Raw genomic sequence first — 19,922 nt, forward strand, 5'->3', positions numbered from 1 at the left:
TTTTAATAAGAGGTATAATGAAGGAGAGGGATAGGTAAGTGGTGCTGCAGTGGATAGAGTGCCAGACCTGGAATCAGGAAGACTTATTATATTCCTGAATTCAAATCTGTCCTTAGATGTTTACTAACTGTGTGATCCTGGGCAAGTCACTTCACTCTGTTTGCCTCAGTTTTGTCATCTAGAAATAAACTGAAGAAGAAAATGGCAAACCCATTGGTGTAACCTGCCAAGAAAAACCCTGATAGCACCAGAAAGAGTCTAAAAAATGACAGAACAATTCCTCTTCCATGCCTAGAAAAACATGTTAATTGTTCTTTCCTAAGCTAGGAGAGGAGTAGGATTTAATTAATTCAATGAATTGTTTTTTTATAATTATAATTTATCTTTATTTAAGCAAAATTTTAAGAGGGGAAACTTCTATACTACTGAGGAATATTCTAATTTAGCTTAATAGGAATAGGTAGGGAAATGAATGTGAAACTAGAAATCATATTTTATTTTATTTTTTATAATAATAGCTTTTAATTTTTCTTTTTTTATTATACCTTTTTATTGACAAAACATATGTATGGGTAATTTTTCAACATTGACTCTTGCAAAAACTTTTGTTCCAACTTTTGCTTCCTTCCCTCTACCCCCTCCCCTAGACAGCAGGTAGTCCCATACATGTTGAATATGTTAAAGTATATGTTAAATACAATCTATGTATACATATTTATAGAATTATCTTGCTGTACAAGAAAAATCAGATTTAGAAAGAAGGTAAAAATAACTTGAGAAGAGAAACAAAAATGCATAGCTTTTTATTTTTCAAAATATATGTACAGATAGTTTTCAACATTTAGCCTTGCAAAAAACCTTGTGTTCCAATTTTTTTCTCCCTTCTTTTCCCCTTCTATCCTCCGTAAACAGCAAGTAATATAATATAGGTTAAATTTGCAATTCTAGAAATCATATTTAAATTTTTAAAAATTTACTTTTATAAGATTTTGATTTCCAATTTTTTCCCCTCTTTCCTTTCCCTATCCCCTCCCCAAGATAGCAAGCAATCTGATATAGGTTATGCACGTACAAGCATATTAAACATATTTTCACATTAGTCATGTTGTGAAAGAAGAATCTGAATAAAAGGGAAAAAATCACAAGAAAAAAAAGTGAAAATAGCATGCTTTGATCTGCATTCACACTCCATCACTCTTTCTGTGTATGTATATGGTATTTTCCATCATGAGTCTTTTGGAATTGTCCTAGTTCATTCTATTGCTGAGAAGTGGAAAGTCTATTAAAGTTGATTATTGGCATACACATTTGTTTTTTGATAACATTATATCATCGGTATAGATGAAAAACTTAGGAGGAAAAAGCAATATTTCCAGTACAATGTTAATATTTGTGTGTATTTTTTTTTTTTTTTTTTTAGATAATGGTTCTGGCTCTGGAGAAGGAGGTAAGTAACTTTCAAGTAACAATTGCATTTGTTTTATTTTAATAAAAGTATATTTGTATGATTGATTTTTATACATAAAAATGTTATTAAGCCAAAAGTGAAAAAAGAGGATGATCTGCTGACAATCATTTAAAAAGACAGTCTTCAAAGGAATCTTCCTAACAATCATTTAGAACATAATGCATTACCTAGGTAGGTAATGAATTCTCTTTCATTGTCGGTTTTGAGTTAGAGGGAAAATAATTATTTATTGGAAATGCTATGTAGAGACCATAGGGCATAGAGAAAAGACCATTGGATTTAAGTCAGCAGAGCTGAACTAGTTCCTGGGTCTTCTAAACAGTATGACTGTAAGGAAGTCTTAATCTTTCAGTGACTCAGTTTCTTCATCAATAAAGTGAATACTTGTTCTACATACTATAAGAAAAACACTCTGTAAACTTTAGGATATTTTGTAAATGTAAATGATTATTATTGGGAAGAGGTAGATTCATGTTTCATGAATCTGAAGTCAGTGACCTTCATCAGTGACCTTCATTGCCAAGATTCTGTAATCCTAGGTACTTTCCACCAACGAGTGATTTCATTGTTTCTCACATTGGCAGGAACTGAATTTATAAAGTCTATTGCTTGAGCCATAGTTTTTCCCCCCCATAGAGTTAAAAGAGTTCTGAGAGTGGGAGAAAGAGAATTAAGGAAGAATAGACTGAGAGGTAATATATAAAACATAGAATTAGGAGAATTCTGGAGTTAACTGGGCATAAAAAAGAGGATTTAAAATCAACTCTAGAGGAATCTTGACTTTAATTAGAGTGCTCAAGCAGATGACTCATAGATATTTTAACAGGCAAGTAAGTAAACTGATTTTTTTCCCAGTGATTGAAGAAGCCAAATGTTTCCCAGAAAAGCTCCATGATAGAGTGGGCAAGTCTCTACAGCATTAACAAAATTGAAAACTCTAACCTTAGGCTAAGTGTAATCAGTCAATAACCAACAATGTTTATTGGGCATTCATTGTGTGTAAAGTGCTGTATTAGTTATTGGGTAGAGTACAAAAGTTGTATGCTTGGAGAAAATTCACTTTAGGGAATCATACTTGCAGAAATAATAATAAATTATGGTAATGATCCTTTCAACAATATTATAAATATAACTCTCCTGGGAGAAAAGTCAGATTTTTGCCATAAAGAACTTGAAAGGAATCCTGAGAGGCTGTTGGAGGCAGCTAACAGTTCTAACAAATCATGTGAAATGGAAGACATAAAAATACTTTGAAAAGTTGAAAGTGCTATACAAATTTAAGGTATTTTTTAAAATAATTAATATATGTCAAAAATATAAACCAACTTGAGAAGAACAACTAAAAGTATAAAATTCAAAAGAGAAATAGATTAGTTCTGAGGAACTTTGGGTTCAGAATTCATTGAGACTCTAATCTCATCAAAAGAGAGAGGAACATTAGCCATCAAGAATACATGATGAAAGTCAGAAGCAATGGCTATCAAACTTGGTTCCCTATGCATTTCTAATCTTTCACAGAAGTGTATCCCTGATTTTATAATAGAAATCTACATAAATAAGGAAGGTTTTGCTAGGTCCAAAGGTCAACATCTACTTCCCCAAAGATTATTTTTACCCCCAGATACTGAGTGGTCCATCATGATGGGAGGAATTCCCTTAGGCTATTGCCAAAAAAAAAAAAAAAAAGTCTATCTGGTTCAGGATTTCCTTCTTTTCTATTTTACAAATTTGTCTCTTACTGATTCTATGGAGTTCCTTTGTTTTCTATATAGTTAAGTATCCTTGGCCTTTGAGGGAGTTATCTTACTCCGGTTCTATGCCTACTATCTGAATTTAGGGAGGGTCACAGAACCTAGCTATCAGAATGACTTTATTTATATAATGTTCTCCTATTGATGTGCTATAACTGTGAATTATGGAACATCATGATCTCAGAAGAATTAAAATTATGAATAGCTCTCAAAGGGAAGGAAAGAGGCAGGGTCAACATAATTAGACCTGCAGGATTTTAGAGAAAAGGAGGAGCATAGAACACATTATTGAGCACTATTGAGGAGATGCACAATTATAAAAAGAGGCAGACCAGTAAACAGAATGAAAAACAGGAAACCAGCAATTCAGGTGCAGCATTGTGCTGCCAAGGAGGCAGATGTAGTATAGTGAGGGGGAAAAAAAAAAAACAAAAACAAAAAAAACACTGCACTGGATTTAGAATGTGAAGATCTTGGTTCAAAACTTGATGGAGGCAACTGTGACATCTTGTGTCAATCACTTAATTTCACTGACACTATTATACCTGAAGGATTACAAGGTCAAATTAGGTGACCCTGTGCTCTGACATAACAGTTCTGTCTCAATGATGTCTCATTGGTTATCTTGATGGCTCATGTCCCCACCCAAAGTCTTTCCTGAGAATATTATGTTCTAACCCATATCTCTCAAAGGGATCTCAGCTGCCCTGAAAGCACATAGCCTACCAAAGGGGCTGAATGTATAACCATTTTGTTTAAAAGAATAAGGAACACATAAAGTAATTTCCCAATAAACTCTGCTTACCTTTATCAGGTGGCAGCTAGGTGGTACAGCAGGTGGATAAAGTGTGGGGCGTGGTGTCAGAGAGACTTACCTTTCTGAGCAAATCTTCACTGAGACTATCTGTGAGATCCTGGGCAAGTAAGTCACTTCCCCTGCTTACCTCAGTTTCCTTATCTCTAAAATGAGTTGGAGTAAGAAATGATAAAAACTACTCTAGGATCTCTGCGAAAAAAACTCTAAATGGGGTCACAAAGTATTGGACAAGATTGAAAATGTCGAAAGAATAAAACTTTTACCAAAGTTTTAGCAATTTGTCCTCATAAATTCAAAGCATATAAAAGAGAATAGAAGATCCTCAAACTGGTACAGAAACCCATCTGAAACCTCTTCTCAGATTCTGTTTGGCTGGTATGGTGCTATTCTTTTTTTAAAAAATGAGTATCAGTATGCCTCAACTCTAATCTAAACTAACTATAGTTTAAGGAAGGAAACATGATAAATACATTATATTTATCCATAAGAATGTATCCATAAGAATATATAAATGTGAATAGTATAGCTCTATCTGTATAATTATGAAATATTAATAATAGCTTATATTGTTCATAATTACTAAGAGAATGCTGGAATGAACAGAAATGAAAATATTGTAGAATCTACTAGCTGAGAAGGATCTTAGAATTTCATTTAGTGTATTTTCCAGCCTTCAGGCAGCTAATTTATTTATGAGGGGATAATATAATATGGTTTAATGGAAGAGGCAAGTTTTAAATGGCGTTATTAAAAGAAGGGAGGACAATGTTATGGTAGAAGGGGTGGGAATAAAGGTTCACAATGGGCAGAAAAGGGAGCAAAAAGATCATATGGAGGAGGGGTTGACAAGTATGGATTTGTTTGGAGTAAGCAGAGAATCCAAACCATAGGTGAGGACATTTTGATAAGATAGGACAAGGATTTTGATCCTGGGGATTATTAATTAAATTAACTTAAAAATTAAAGGGAAAATTAATTTAACAATAGATAACCTTTCTGGTGTCATAGATCCCCTTTGATTGTTTAGTGAAGCCTTTAGGCCCAATCTCATAATGTTTGTTCCCTACATTAATAATTGAAGGATATGTTAAACTTACTTAAAGATTAATGGAAATAAAAATACAATTTTTCCCCCATTCAGGTTCATTCTTATCCAGTTGTTTCAGTAATGTCCAGCTCTTCATGACCTCAGTGGGGGTTTTCTTGACAAAGATACTGGAGTGGTTTTCCATTTCCTTCTCCAGCTCATTTTATAGATGAAGAAATAAGCAAACAGGGTTAAGTGACTTGCTCAGCTGGTAAGTGCCTGAGGTCATATTTAAATTCAGGACTTCCTGAATCCAGGCCCAAGGCTCTCTCCATTGTGCTACCTAGCTGCCCTCCAAGTTCACAGACTCTTGAAATATTTCATTGTAGACTTTGGGAGAGGGATATATGCCCTTTGTCTTAAGGATTCTTGATATAGGCCAATTAATGAAGGACCAAGACATATGTTCCTGTGCCATTTAAATATAAAATTTTTCATTCATCAAAAGCTTTTGAGACTTTTTTTATTACTTTGTCCAACCAACAAATATTTCTTGAATGTATTGAGTACAAAGTACTATGTCAAACTGCTATTCTGGGGGTTAGGGAGGAGCAGAGGTGTGCCAGTAAATCGTTAACAACCAAGCTTCCTGAAAAATATATGCATCCATTTTTAATCTGCATCATAAACACTTTATTAATTCTAGGCTTGACAAAACAATAAATCAAATTATGACTTATAGTAAATGCTGATTTCTGAGGTATGAATGCTCACACTGAAAATTTAACAGTTGGTTCTTGCAAGCTTATTAGAGGTGGATCTTCCTGGGAAACAAAGGAAAGCTTATAAATATAAATAAGATATAAAGATAAGTAATTTCCACTTTTAAAGAGTTTTCACTCTGTTGGAAGTGAAAAATAGATCCCAAATAGCTGTATTCCAAGGTAATGTGATAAGTACTTTATGAGTGAATAGTTCAAATAAAATATCAGTTTAGAAGAAAAAGAGATCAATTCTAACTGGGAAGATGAGAAAAAGGTTCAGAGAGAAAATGGGTTTTGATCTAGACCTGGAATGATAGGGAGGATTTCAATAAGCAGAGATGAATAGGGAGGGAGTTTCCTGTAGGAAGGAAAAACATAGGCATGGAAAATTTTCCTGTGGGAAAGCATAAACCTATTTCTATTTGTACTGTGAACTTGGATAGCACCGAATAAAAATAGCTTGCATTTAGATAGCGCTTTGCCAAGTGCTTTTCTCACAACAGGTAATGTAGCTGTTCCCAGAATCAAAGCATTTTAGAATTGGAAGGTTCTTCACTGGCCAGCTTAGTCCAGAACACATCCAAAAGGGCAGCTGCAGCATAATGTACCTGATAAATGTGTATGCAGCCTCTGCTTGAAGATTTTTTAATGAGGCAAAGGGAACCCAGCTTCTATAGGTAACCCAGTCCACTATGGACAGCTTTATCTTAGGAAGTTTTTCTGGGCAAATGTACTTATTTGCAACATCCACCTATGGCTCCCAGCTTTGCCTTTTGGTGCCAAATAGAAGCAGATTAATCTCTTTTCCACAAGAAAGCCCCTTCACATACTTGAAGAGAATGATTATGTCTTCTCTGAGATTTCTCTTCTCCAGGTTAAACATTTGTAGTTCTTTCGACTGATCCTCATAAAGCATGAATTCAACCATTAAATAATAGTAATTTCATAAAAATAATGATGACGGTTTTTTTATTGTTGCCATTTCACAAAGAAACTGAGGCTGAGAGAAATTAAATGACTTACTTAAAATTGTACAGTAGTTCAACTGTGACTTAAACCCTAGCCTTTTAAAAAATTATTACAAGCATTTCCACTAAACTTTTATTGCCTTTCAAATCCCACTTCTGTTCACTATGGTTTTTGTTACCAATAACCAGTCCAGCTACTTTTTTTTCTTTTTGAAATGGGAAAATGATATGAGGGATAGTATATTAGGAAAAAGAGCTAGAAAAACAGCAGTGAAAAGAAGGACATAACAGTCTGTTCAATGCCGTGACCAACTGTAGTTCCAAAGAACCAATGATGAAGCATGCTACTCCCTGACAAGGAGGTTGAGGGACTTAGGGTACCGAATGAGGCATAAACTTTCATGGACATGGCCAACACAGAAATTTGTTTTGGCTGACTATACATGTCTATCACAAAGATATTTTTCTTTTTTTTTTCTCCTTGGGGTTAGGGAGAAGTAGGAGAGAGAAAAAAGATACTTTAGTAAATTTTTTAAAAAATAATTTAAAAAAGGAAAAGAAGCACTTATCTTCATCTATGAGAGATAGGAGGCTGTGACAGAAAGGAAATACTTTGTTGAGAAGGAAGGTGAAAATAAATTTCCTCTCCATATAAATAACATATCTTTTATACCTGAATTATTAAATTTAAATGTGTGGCCCTTATAGGAAAAAAATCAGAAATAATTTGGTACTATTTGTAAATTTAAAAGTAGACAATTCTTATGGACAGAACTATGGGGTCCGCTAAGAAGATCCTACTTCAGAATAGATTCGAAACTCAGATAGGAGTGAGGTACAGAAACAGGCTTCAGTCCTAATTGAAAATTCTGCATCCATCAGCTTGTGTCTCCCTTTGTAATCCAGATGGTATCTAGTTATATTAAAAGCTAACAGCCCTTTATAAATTCTCCAGTTATGCCCAATATTTTTTAAAAGTGCATTTAAATACCATTGTCATTAAAAGAAAGAAATAAGTCAAAGATGCAAATAAGGGCTTTTTAAAAACTTAATACCAGGTTAATTAATTAATGTATATAATTAATGTTCAATGTAGTATGCTGGAAAGAATGCTAATCTGGAGAAAGCAGATTTGAGTATGAATGTTGTTTGTTACACTTCTAGTTGTGTGACCCTTGGCAAATCACTAGCCAGAGACTTCTAAAGTCTTTTAAATTAAAAATATTTGACCCTATATTGATCTTGATCTATATTGATCTGACCCTACATAATCTCATCTCATCTTTTCCTATTCAATCTAGAAATGGCTTAATAATATGGTATACTTAAATTATTTAAAATATTTCATTTTGGAAAATGTGAATATAGAACTATGAGATAGCCTTAATGAAATAAGAATCAGAGCAAAGTGAATATTGTATATGTCAATATATACAGTATGCTATGTAAGCCAAATATTTGACCTGTGTAATCACACAAGATTCAACATTGTTCACAAATTCCAAATAATATCTGATGGTATTTATTGGATAAGAACCTTGAACTTGATTCCACCTCAATTGCTTCTTAGTTAATATTAACAGTGCTCCAAGTTATAGCCTCTGTTTATTTTTTTTATTTTTTTTTTTTTTTAAATTTCTTTTTTTTTTTTTTTTTTTTTTTTTTTTTTTTTTTTTTAATTTAATAGCCTTTTATTTACAGGATATATACATGGGTAACTTTACAGCATTAACAATTGCCAAATCTCTTGTTCCAATTTTTCACCTCTTACCCCCCCACCCCCTCCCCTAAATTATAGCCTCTGTTTAAATAAAATTCAACCCTCGATAGGGCATAGCACATTGTTTGCTCCATCCTAAACAAATAACAATCGGGACAGAACCATTTACCCTTTCTCCTCACTATTTGAGTCTTCTGAAATAGGTTCAGCACCTTTCAACAACATTGACAGAGAAAGCTGTTCTGTAAAACAAAACCACCATTCTTCCAACTTAGTGGGAGCACATCCAACTTGAGAATATTTGCCTGAAAAAGCAGATGGCAACATTGAAATCTGAAAAACTTTCATCTTAGCCATAAGTAGAACATGTTCCATAAGCTTTGGTTATTTCAGTAAATTCTTTGGGGAAATTTCCTTTTTTCTTATGAATTTGACAAAGATCAACAAATATGAACATTTACTAACATAAAGAACAGAAAAAAGAGGATTGTACATGAAATCATGAATATTTATAATATGTACTTTGTTGATTCTGTTTTATATGTTAAATTTTATTATTTACATATTAAAATTGGTGTTGATCAAATGTTGACTGGTTTGCTGGTATCCTCTCCTAAACTTCCTTTTGGTCTCATGTGTATTTTTAAATGCTTCATTTGGTGATCTTTTTTTTCCTTCTTTCTTTTTTTTCTCTTTGCTTCTTTTTCTTTCTTTCTTCCCTCCTCCTTTCTTCCCTTCCTTCCTCCCTCTTCCTTCCTTCTTTCCTTCCTTCCTTTCTTTCTTCCTTCCTTTCCTTCCTTCCTTCCTTCCTCCTTCCCTTTCTTCTTTCTTTTCTTTCTTCCTTCCTCCCTCCTTCCTTGTGAAGTTATGAGTGTGTATTTTACTGAACAGTTTTTAAGTCTTTTCCCTTTATAATATTATAATCATTGTATAAATTGTTCTTCTGGTTTTACACCATATGTGTATCAGCTCATACCAATTCTAATAATTTCTTACAGCACATTAATATCATTTGTATATCATATTTTTTCAACCACTCATCAATTAATTAGTATCTACTTAGTTTCCAAGTGTTTGCTACAATAAAAAGGAAACTATTGCTATAAATATTTTTGTGACTGTAGGGCCTTTACTTCTGTATTTAATTTTTTTGCTGGATATGGGCCTAAAAGTAGCATCTTTGGGTCAAAGGGTATGCATAATTTAGTGACTTTTTTGGATATAGTTCCAAGTTGCTTTCCAGAATGATTGAACCAATGCACAATTCTAGCAGCAGAGATTTAGTGTATCTATCCTTATGAGCCCCTCTAATTATCACCATCTCTTCTTTTTTTCCCTCATGTTTCCCAATTTAATGAGTATAAGGTAAAACCTTAGGGTTGTTTTGATTTACATTTCTCTCATCATTAGTGATCTGGAGTAGTTTTCATGATTGTTGATAGCTTGCCTTTCTTTTGATAATTATCTGTTCAAATGCTTTACCCATTCAGCTGGTGGGAAATAGTGTTTGTTTTTATATATTTGGATATATTGAGATTAGTATTTTGGATATATATTTTATCAGAGGAGTCTTATGCAATTTTTTTTCCAACTAACTAGTTCCTTTGGAGAAATTTCTGGGATTTTTTGACCCAAATGAGGATATTCATAAAGCTCTAGTCTCCTAAATTCATCACCACTTAATGAAGACTGAATTTTTAAGGGGTTAAGCATGGCATGATGGAATTCACTAGACTTAAAAAAGAAATGAGAATGATTCCTATCACTTATTTACTGGATAGCCTTGTCTCACTTCAAGTTCTCAAATTTGACTTTCTCACTTGTAAATGGGGATAATGGTGATTGCCTTATCACCCTCACAGAAAGTGTAAGGAATAAATAAAAATATATGTAAAATAATATGTAAATATGAACCATAGTAGATAAAATATAGAATATTAAATTTATAAGTTTTACCTATCATAGAAATAAAGTACATAACAGAAAAAGAAAACATCAGTACTATGTGAAATACATATAGTTTGAATAACTTGTTATTGAATTATTTCAGTCACATTTAATTCTTTCTGATCCCTCCTGAGGTTTTCTTGGCAAAGATGCTGGAGTGATTTGCCATCTCTTTATCCAGCCCATTTTACAAATGAGGAACTAAGGCAAACAGAGTTAAGTGACTTACCCATGATGACACACCTATTAAGTTTGTGGCCAGATTTGAATTCCTGAAAATGAGTCTTTTTTTATTCCAAGCTCAGTGCTCTATCTACTGCACCATCTTGAAGAAATAATAGGGTCTCTCAATAGCTTTTATCAGAATATTATAGAAAAACAAACAAACAACAAATTATCTAGAAAGAAAATGAGAAATATAGTTGAACTCAGCCTACATTGTGAACGCTGACTATCGCTCTTAAACCCTGAGTCGGTTGAAATGAACTTAAAAAGCAAATAGGGCCCAGCAATTTTTTGGCAAATAAATAACATCTCTGCTGCCACCAATTTTTTTCTTCTGGGTCCTATCAGTGGGCAATAGTGAAGAAAATATAGTTATCTCTATAGTCTTCAGTTTCTTCCTAAGATTTCATAATTGTTGGAGATAATTTCAGGGTCCTTCTGTGTCCATTTGGATGATCAAAATAGAGTAGTCATCTATTTTGACAAGTTTGGGGGAGGTACTCTGTTATTTATTTTATATATACCAAAGCACAATAGGTGACTTAGTAGAATGAGTGTTAGGTCTGGAATCAAAAAGACTTGAGTTCCAGACTGACCAGATACTTATTAACTATATGATCTTGAATAACTTACTTAATTTCTTTTTGCCTCAGTTTCCTTAATTGTAAAATAGGGATAATAATAGTATCTACCTCCTAGAGTTGACATGAAGAACAAATGAATAAAAAGCTAAAAACCAATGATCCAGATCTGGACTGATTGAAGAGAGGAGGGGTAGAGAGGCATGAACCAGACCATTCTAATTATGCATTGCCAGTATGGATCCCCTTTTGTTTCTTTCCAAAATGCAGTTTTTTTTTTAAGAAAGAGGGGCAGCAAAGAGGGAAAAAAAGTTAAAAAAAAAAAAAGACTACAGTAGAGGGAAAAGAATGGTTAACAATCATAAATGTGAATGGTATGTTCTCATCCATAGAATGGAGAAAGACAGCAGATTGACTTAGAAAAAATGTTTACAAGAAGTCTGCTTGCAACATAAAGATTCATATATAATTAAAATGAGGGGTCAAAGCAGAACTTATTATTTCTCAGATGAATCTTAAAAAGTGGGAATGGCAATCTTGATTTCAGAAGAGGCAACAATAAAAATAGACATGGTTAAAAGATAAAAAGGGAAACTACATTATGCATAAAAGAACCATAGATAATGCTTTCTCATCATTTAATATGTATGCAAGGAATGGCATAGAATTTGAGTAATCAAAGGAAAAACTAATGGAGCTACAGGGAACAATAGACAGCAAAAGCATTAATAGCTTGAAACCTCTGTGTGCTCCTTTTACACCTAGACAAAAATAGCAAACAACAACAACAAAGATAGAGCTTAAGGACCTGAATATAATTAGAGAAAATTAAAAAATGAGAAATCTCTTGATGATTAAATGGGATTTTAAAAGAATATTTATATTTCTTACCTTTGCTTAGTTGCTTTAAAAAAATCAACCATATATTAGGGCATTAAACACATAACGGAAGTAGAAATGTTAAACATTTCCCTTATTTACCACAACTCAATAAAAATTATAGTCAACAAAGAGTATTCGAACAAAGGAATCAAAGTTAAATGGAGGCAAGATCATAACATTCTAGTTGTATAGATCAAAGAACAAATCAGAAAAATGAGATAATGTACCAGAAACACTGGGGAAGCAGCCAAAAGAGTCATTAAGGGAACATTTAGATCTCTAAGCACTTTTTCAACAAAAAGAGAAAGAACGAATCAAAGAATTGGGCATGCAACTAAAAAAAAAAGCAAGAGAAAGAGTCTAGGAAAGCAAGAGAGCATAAAAACCAATTTATGTACATATAAATAAGAAAAACACAGAAGAAATAAAAATGAAGATGAATAAATTCACTGAATTGATAAATTTAACTAGGAACATATTTCTTTTTTAAAGTAAGCAAGTTATTTATTTGACAACAAAAGAAGAAAAATTAATTAACCAAATAAGAAGAGAAAAAGGAATATCCACAATTATAAAGAAGAAATAAAGGAAGTTATTAAAATTATTTTGCTCAGTTATCTGCCAACAAAATTAATCAGTAAAGTGGATGGATACTTATGAAAAATATTAATTAAAAGAACAAGAAATAGATCCTCAAACTCAGGGAAACTGAACAAGATATAATCGAGCTATCAAAAAAACTCCAAAAACTAAAAAAACAACAAACCCAAGCCCAGATAAGTAAGTGAATCGTATAAGACATTAAAGAAACAGTTTAGGATAGCTAATGGGTAGAGCAGGCCTACAGTCAGGAGAACCTGAGTTCAAATTTAGCCTCAGACAACATTTCCTAACTGTGTGACTTTGGAAGGAACTGAAGAAGTCCCTTACCCCAATTTTCTTGCAAGAAAAAAAAAAAAAGAACAGTTTATTCCAGTATACATATAACACTTTTTTTTTTTGCTTTTTTTCCCCCCAATAATAAAGAAGTCAAACTATGAAACTCCTATGAGACAAATATTGTCAGGACAAGATAAAGCACAGAACAAAAATTATAGACAAATACTCATTCTCTAATAAATGTTAGAATAATAATAATTAAAATAATAAAAAAGAGGCTACAGCAACACATCACAAAGATTATATACTGTAATCAGATTGAATTTATACTAGGAATGAAGCAGAGTTCATTTGACATTAAGAAAGCTATAAACACAATAGGCTATTTCAAGAATAAAACAATAAAAATCACATTCATATATTAATTAATGTGAGAAAAGTTTTTGACCAAATATATACCACTTTATGTTAAAAGAGCTTCTCCATTAAGTATGCCCCAAAGCACGCTTAATAGCCTCCCAAGTGGGTTGGTACCAGGCAGAGCATATTGTGCATGCTCTAAGGACTGATCACTCATTGCCATTCTCCACATCACATAATAAAAATGAAAATACTACCTAACTTTGTATGCAGATTTATTGCCATGCCAATTGAATGATCAAAGGATTATTTTATGTAGAAAGAAACAACATGACAAATTTGGAAGTAAAAAACATCAAGAGTCTCAAGGAAATAATGGGGAAAAAATAGAAATGAAAGAAGCTTAAAATCCTAAACTATATTGCGTAGCAGTAATCATCAAAATTACTTGTTACTGATCTTAAATTTTAATAGTTGATCAGTGGAGCAGATTAGGTCATAAGGAATCAGAAGCTATAGTTTGATAAAAATCAAGAACAATAATTACTGGGCTTCTCTATTTGCAAAACTATTGGGAAAACTCAAGCTGTTATTAAGCTTAGACCAGCTTCTTATACTACTTAAAATTATAAGTTCAAAATGATGATATGACTAAATATAAAAGATCACATTGTAAAGAAATTAGAGGAGTAGAAAATGAAATACTTTTCACAAAAGTAGATAGGTGGGGGTTCATCATCAAACAAGGAAAAGAAATGAGAATAAAATATAAAATCATTCTGACTACATGAAATCAAAAGGCTTTTGCACAAGAAAAATTTTGCAATAATTAGTAGATAATTAAGTAGGCAAAAAATTTCAGTAAGTTCCTCTGATAAATTCTAAAATTCAAAATATATAAGATATTGATGCAAATATATAAGGACAAGAACTATTCCCTTATAGATAAGTAGTCAAAAGATGGCAGTTCTTTAAAAAATGAGCACAACATAAAGACCATATAAAAAAAAGAGCTTTAAATCACCTTCCTATATTGAAAGAAAGTATTTATTAACTGAACACAGTGCTTGGCACATAAATGATACCTATTATATTATTATATGTTTATAAAAGAAAATCTGAGGTTCTATCTCATATATATCTATCAAAATTAATGAAAGAATAAAAATGTCAATTGTTCAAGACGGAAGGAAAGGCCACTAATAAAGTTTTAGTCAGTTTTGATCAAGTTTCAATTACATACAAAAAGTCAGTAATCTGTATATATCCTTCAACTAAGTGTATAGCCTAAATATATTAAAACCAGAAGGAAAGAATCCATATGCACAAAAATATTTATAGCAACACTTTTGTTATAGCAAAGACCTAAAAAAAAAATGGGTATACATTAACTGGGGAAGGGCTGAACAAATTGTAATATATGAATATAAATGAATATTAATAAATTTTAAGAAACAATAATTACATCTTCACAGAAACTTGGGGAGAATACTTCTATGAATTGATACAGAATAAAGTGATCAGAATGAGGAGAATAATTTATATAATGACTACAACTTTTGAAAAACTTAAGAACTCTGATCAAAGCAATAACAAATCATGACTTCAAAAGAGTAAAAATGAATCCTCTTGGCAGAGTTGATGACCTAGAGGTGTAAAAGGTTAAAAATGTGTCCCTGTATAGTTTTAGACATGGCCAGTGTATTGCTTTAGTTTGCTTGAGTATACTTATTTATTGGTAATGTAATGGATAGAGCTCTGGACATGAAATCAGGAAGACCTAAATTGAAATCCAGCCTCAGATACTTAATAGCGTGGGAGCCCTGAACAAGTCAGTTCACCCTGTTTGCCTCAGTTTCCTCATTTGTAAAATGAATTGGAGTACTCTAAGGAATTCTCCCCTTGATACCTCTCATTAGTGCTTTCTCCTCGATCCTTTTAGGTGAACTTCCTTGACCAGTCTGATTTATCCTCAATACATTCCAATTTTAGTTTATAGCAACAGTAAGTCTGAATCAAGACATATATCATAAGGCTTTATGAGAAGACCAAAGAAATAAAACAAAGGAAAATAGGAAAAAGGAAACCATTAAAAAAAAACCAGCAACAGACAAATAAAATAATTTTTAAAATTGGGCTGATGAAATCGAGTTAGTTTCTCAGAAAGAGTAATAAAAGTTGATAATTGTTTTTTAAATGAGAAAAAACATGAATTATTAAAATTAAGAGAAAGAAAAATAAGACTGAAATAAAAAAAATAAAACCATAAATCAGGTGGCTCTTAATGTAAAAATAAAGCTGTTTTTCATGCAGGAAATGGTAGTGGTGACTGGCAGCTGTCTGTGTGAAACTTGCTCCAGACCAACAGAGAAGCTTAAGTTAACATTGCATGTCATGGCTTAATCCCTTATCACAATTAGCAGATCTAGTTTTTTGTCATTCTTTTTGTACAATCTTATACCTGTTGGGATATCCAGCTTCTTAAATTCTTGCGTTGGATGCCTTCACCATCACATTGCTGACTTGTTCTGGCACCTTAGACATATTTCCTTCCTCATAGTCTTTGTTGGATAGCTTATGGTAACAGACTCTTATTCCAAGTGACCATTGCTTGGGTTTTCTCATTAGCTAAGAGGCTACCCATTGCAGACTATCCTATACTGACCAGTCTGCTCAACTGGAACCATAGTTCTTAGTATGGTGAAATTACTTCTTGTTTGTGCAAAAATATTCTTTTTAAAAATCTTTTTATAAAGTCATATATTCATAACTTAGAGAAACTAAATGAAATGAATGCTTATTTACAAAAACATAAAATATTCAAATCATTTCACCAGGAAATAGGCAACTTGGATAAAATGATTTTTAAAGAAAGAATTAACATCTTTGAAGTATGTTTTGTGCTTAGACATGAATTTTTCTCACAGAAATTTTGTGAAGCATATAGTGAAGATACTGGTTACTTCACAAGTACAGAGGTGCATTATACAAGTAAAGAAATTGAGAATCCAAGAGAATCCAATCTGCCCATGATCAAATAAATATATGAACCAGATTTGATACTGAGTTTTCCCTAAATCTAGATGCTGCACTCTCCACATTATGGCATGATGGAAAATTATTACTCCTCTTTCCTTACATTATCTTGGCTAAATGAGTTCACAGGAAAAATATGTAAATGATCTTGGGACAAATAGTTCCTCTATTATAGAGTGTTTCTAAACATAGGAAATGATGACATTCTGTGCAATTCTTTTTACATGACAAATGTAATAATTATTCCAAAACCAGACAAAAACATCATTTAAATAGGAAATTATAGGCTTATAAATATAGATGCAAAAATCTTAAATAAACTTTAGCAAACAGAATGAAGCAGTAATAGCTGCATATGAAATTTTATCTACATTAACATGTTTGATCCCTACAGAACCTGTTCAGTAAGTACTATCCTTATTTTACAAATGGAGAAACTGAGGCCCAGAGAATTTTAATACAATAATAATAGCTAGCATTTGAATAATGCTTACTATCTGCCACACATAGTAAGCCACACATATAAAGGGCTAAGCACTTTATAATTACTATCTATTTGATTCTCATGATAATTCTTCAAAGTAGATGTTATTATTAACCCTGTTGAGGAAACTGAGGTAAACAGAAGTTAAGTGACCTGCCCATGGTCACATAGCTAGTAGATGACTAAGCTCATATTTGAACTTAGGTCTTCCTTATTCTAGGACTAGTGGTTTATTCACCACATCACTTAACTGGGTAATGAATGACTTGCCTAAAGCCATACAGCTAGTTTCAGAAGTCAAATTTGTTTCATGATTTCTCCTGACTCCCAGTAGTATTCTTTCCATTGTACTATACTGTCTTAATAATGACCAAGTAAGATATGGCCAGAAATTAAAGAATAATTCAATATTATTTAGTAAAAAGATTAATATAACCAATTTTATCAACAAAAATACCAAAAATAATATGATCTCATCAATAGATACTGAAAACCATTTAATAAAAATTTATGATTTTTAGAAAATAGTACCTTAAAAAAGAATAGAATTAGAGAGGTGACAAGAAATAATAGCCAAATAAAGACTAAACATTATTTGCAATGTATTAATATTAGAGGCATTCCACTCAAATTAATCTATCAAAAAATCAATATTTATTAAGCATCTGATATATGCCAGACATAGTGCTAAGTACAAAAGTTACAAAAAAAAAGCAAAAGACATTCCCTGTCTTCAAATCAAGACAGAACAAAGATACCCACATTAGCCATTTTTGTTTAACATAAAAAATTTGTTATAAAAAATGTATATTTTAGAATGAAAAGCATTGACAAGTAAGAAATGAAAAGATTACTATAGAATGTACAACATAGTATAATAGCTCGGTATAATGGAAAAAACACTGTCCTCAGAGTCAGGAAGACCTCTAACATATATAGATTGGTTGACCTAGGAAGCCACTTAATCTCTTAGTACTCCAAAGAATTAAGACTAAGCTGTAGCATAATTGCAGATCTCCATTTTACAGGGACTTTTATCCCCAGGAATGCACATCTTAACCAAAAGAAGGGAATATAGGCAATCCAAGGAAATCAACAAAAGCCAAGAGAAAATAAATTAAAGACACAAGAATCAATCATATTCAACATGCCAATTTTAAGAAACTACTAGGAAGAAATCATGGGGAAAAAAGATTTCTTTTGTACAAAAGTTAATGCAATGAATCACATGAGTATTTATCTATTAAGTACTCCATAAGATATTTATAAAGAAAACTATAAAACCTTAATGGAAAAAGATTAGAACACCTGAACAACTGGAGGAGGATTTCTTCTTCCTAACTAAGATTAAATATAGTAAAGTTAAAGGAAATGAGTGGATGGAGTGAATAAAGCCTTAAAGTTAGTTAAAACATAAGTTAAAATCAGTGGATGGAGTGAATAAAGCCTTAAAGTTAGTTAAAACATGAGTTAAAATCCTTCTCACATATACTGGATTTCCATGAAAGAGTGGGGCTGATGACTTTGCACAGCTCTACCTCAATTAAATACAATTCACTTGTAAGCTAAGTCACCACCCACTGATCCTCTTCGAGAATGAAGGATGAATAACAACTATCCTGGTAACCATGGGCTACTAGAATGATTAACTGGCACTCCTGTGATGTGAAGAGAAAGAGAGGAAGGCCTTTATCACATTGAGTGAACATGATGATCAGCTTATAGGAACTCTTGACCAAGAGTCTCACTGGAGGATCAGGGAAGATGGGTTGTGAGCAGAATTGCTAGTAAGAATGTCAAATGAATGAAATCAAAGATCCATTGAAGACTGAGTTTTTCAGTGACCATTTGCACATCAATTAAGCTCTCACTGTTCTAAGCAACTCTGAAATTATATTTTAGAGGAAAATTGCCAATTTACATCAGTAGGGATGGGAGGTAGGGGAGAGTTTCCACATCCTAGGGAAGTAATAAGTCTGAAACAAAAAAGGAGGTGGTATATAGGGAAATATAATAATTCTATTTTGGAGAAATTGAGCTGGAGATCATCATCCTTATAAAAATGCTCATTAGGCAGTTGGTCATCTAGGACTGTTCTAGTTTAGGAGAGAAGCTAGGACTCAGTAGAGAGATATTCTGTAATTATAATATTGTAGAATTCTACAGCCTTTGATGAATTAAGGGTGAGAGTAAACCAAAGGACAATGGAGAGGAACAAAATAAGATGAAAATTAAAAGTTTTGCATTTCCTTTTAAAAAAGAAATCAACTGTACAATTATTAACATATAGGGAGTCCTTTGCTTAACCACAGTTCATATGAAGAAGGCCTAAGAGTTTCAATTGATTGCAAAATTAGTTTGAGTCAATATTGTGATGTGATTGCTATCCAACCCTCTCCCTCCTCGCCAAAACCCAGCCTTCACTGATATGTAGTGTCCAGGACAAGGGAGGTAAAAATTTCTGACATGCTCTTTACTGGTCAGACCATGTTTGTGTTCAGTTCCAATTGCTACATTTTCAGTAGAATTGTAATCAGATTGGCAAGGAGTTTGTAAATCATGTGACACTAGGAGGATAAGTTAAAGGGATATTTAGACTGAAGAAGAAAGAATTTACTTGTTTGGGGGGATTAGGTTGGAAGATGAGATCGCTTTTTTTAAATATTTGAAAAATTGACAGAGAAAAGAGCAAAATATATCCTGTGTTGTACCAAGGAACAAAATTAAAACTAATGAACTAAAGCAGATTTTCAGCATAATATAAGGAAGATCTTCCTAAGAACTAAATCTAATTCAGAAGAGGACCTGAAAGTGTTCAGATGACTGTCCAGCACAGATGTTATCAGTAGAATTCCAGAACAAATGGAATTCCTTACAAATCCAAAATTCTAAGATTTTGTCATTTTACCATTGGTTTAATACCCTTACCACAGTACTAGTCTAGGCCCAAGACACCTTTATAGAATGAAGTAGAAATTTTAGTATATTCATCAATGTATATTTTGAATTTGAC

General features: G+C 32.5%; 1 protein-coding gene across 1 annotated transcript in view; it reads left to right on the forward strand.

The window, feature by feature from the left end:
- The window catches only part of TMEFF1 (transmembrane protein with EGF like and two follistatin like domains 1), a 137,556-nt gene that overhangs the window by 68,183 nt on the left and 49,451 nt on the right, over positions 1 to 19,922 (forward strand). Inside the window, exon 4 of the mRNA XM_031969184.1 lies at positions 1,421 to 1,447. Within this exon, the coding sequence (XP_031825044.1) occupies positions 1,421 to 1,447 (27 nt within the window). The remainder of the gene's footprint in view (positions 1 to 1,420; positions 1,448 to 19,922) is intronic.

This window comes from Sarcophilus harrisii, chromosome 1 (assembly GCF_902635505.1).
Source record: "Sarcophilus harrisii chromosome 1, mSarHar1.11, whole genome shotgun sequence".
NCBI classification, from domain to species: domain Eukaryota; kingdom Metazoa; phylum Chordata; class Mammalia; order Dasyuromorphia; family Dasyuridae; genus Sarcophilus; species Sarcophilus harrisii.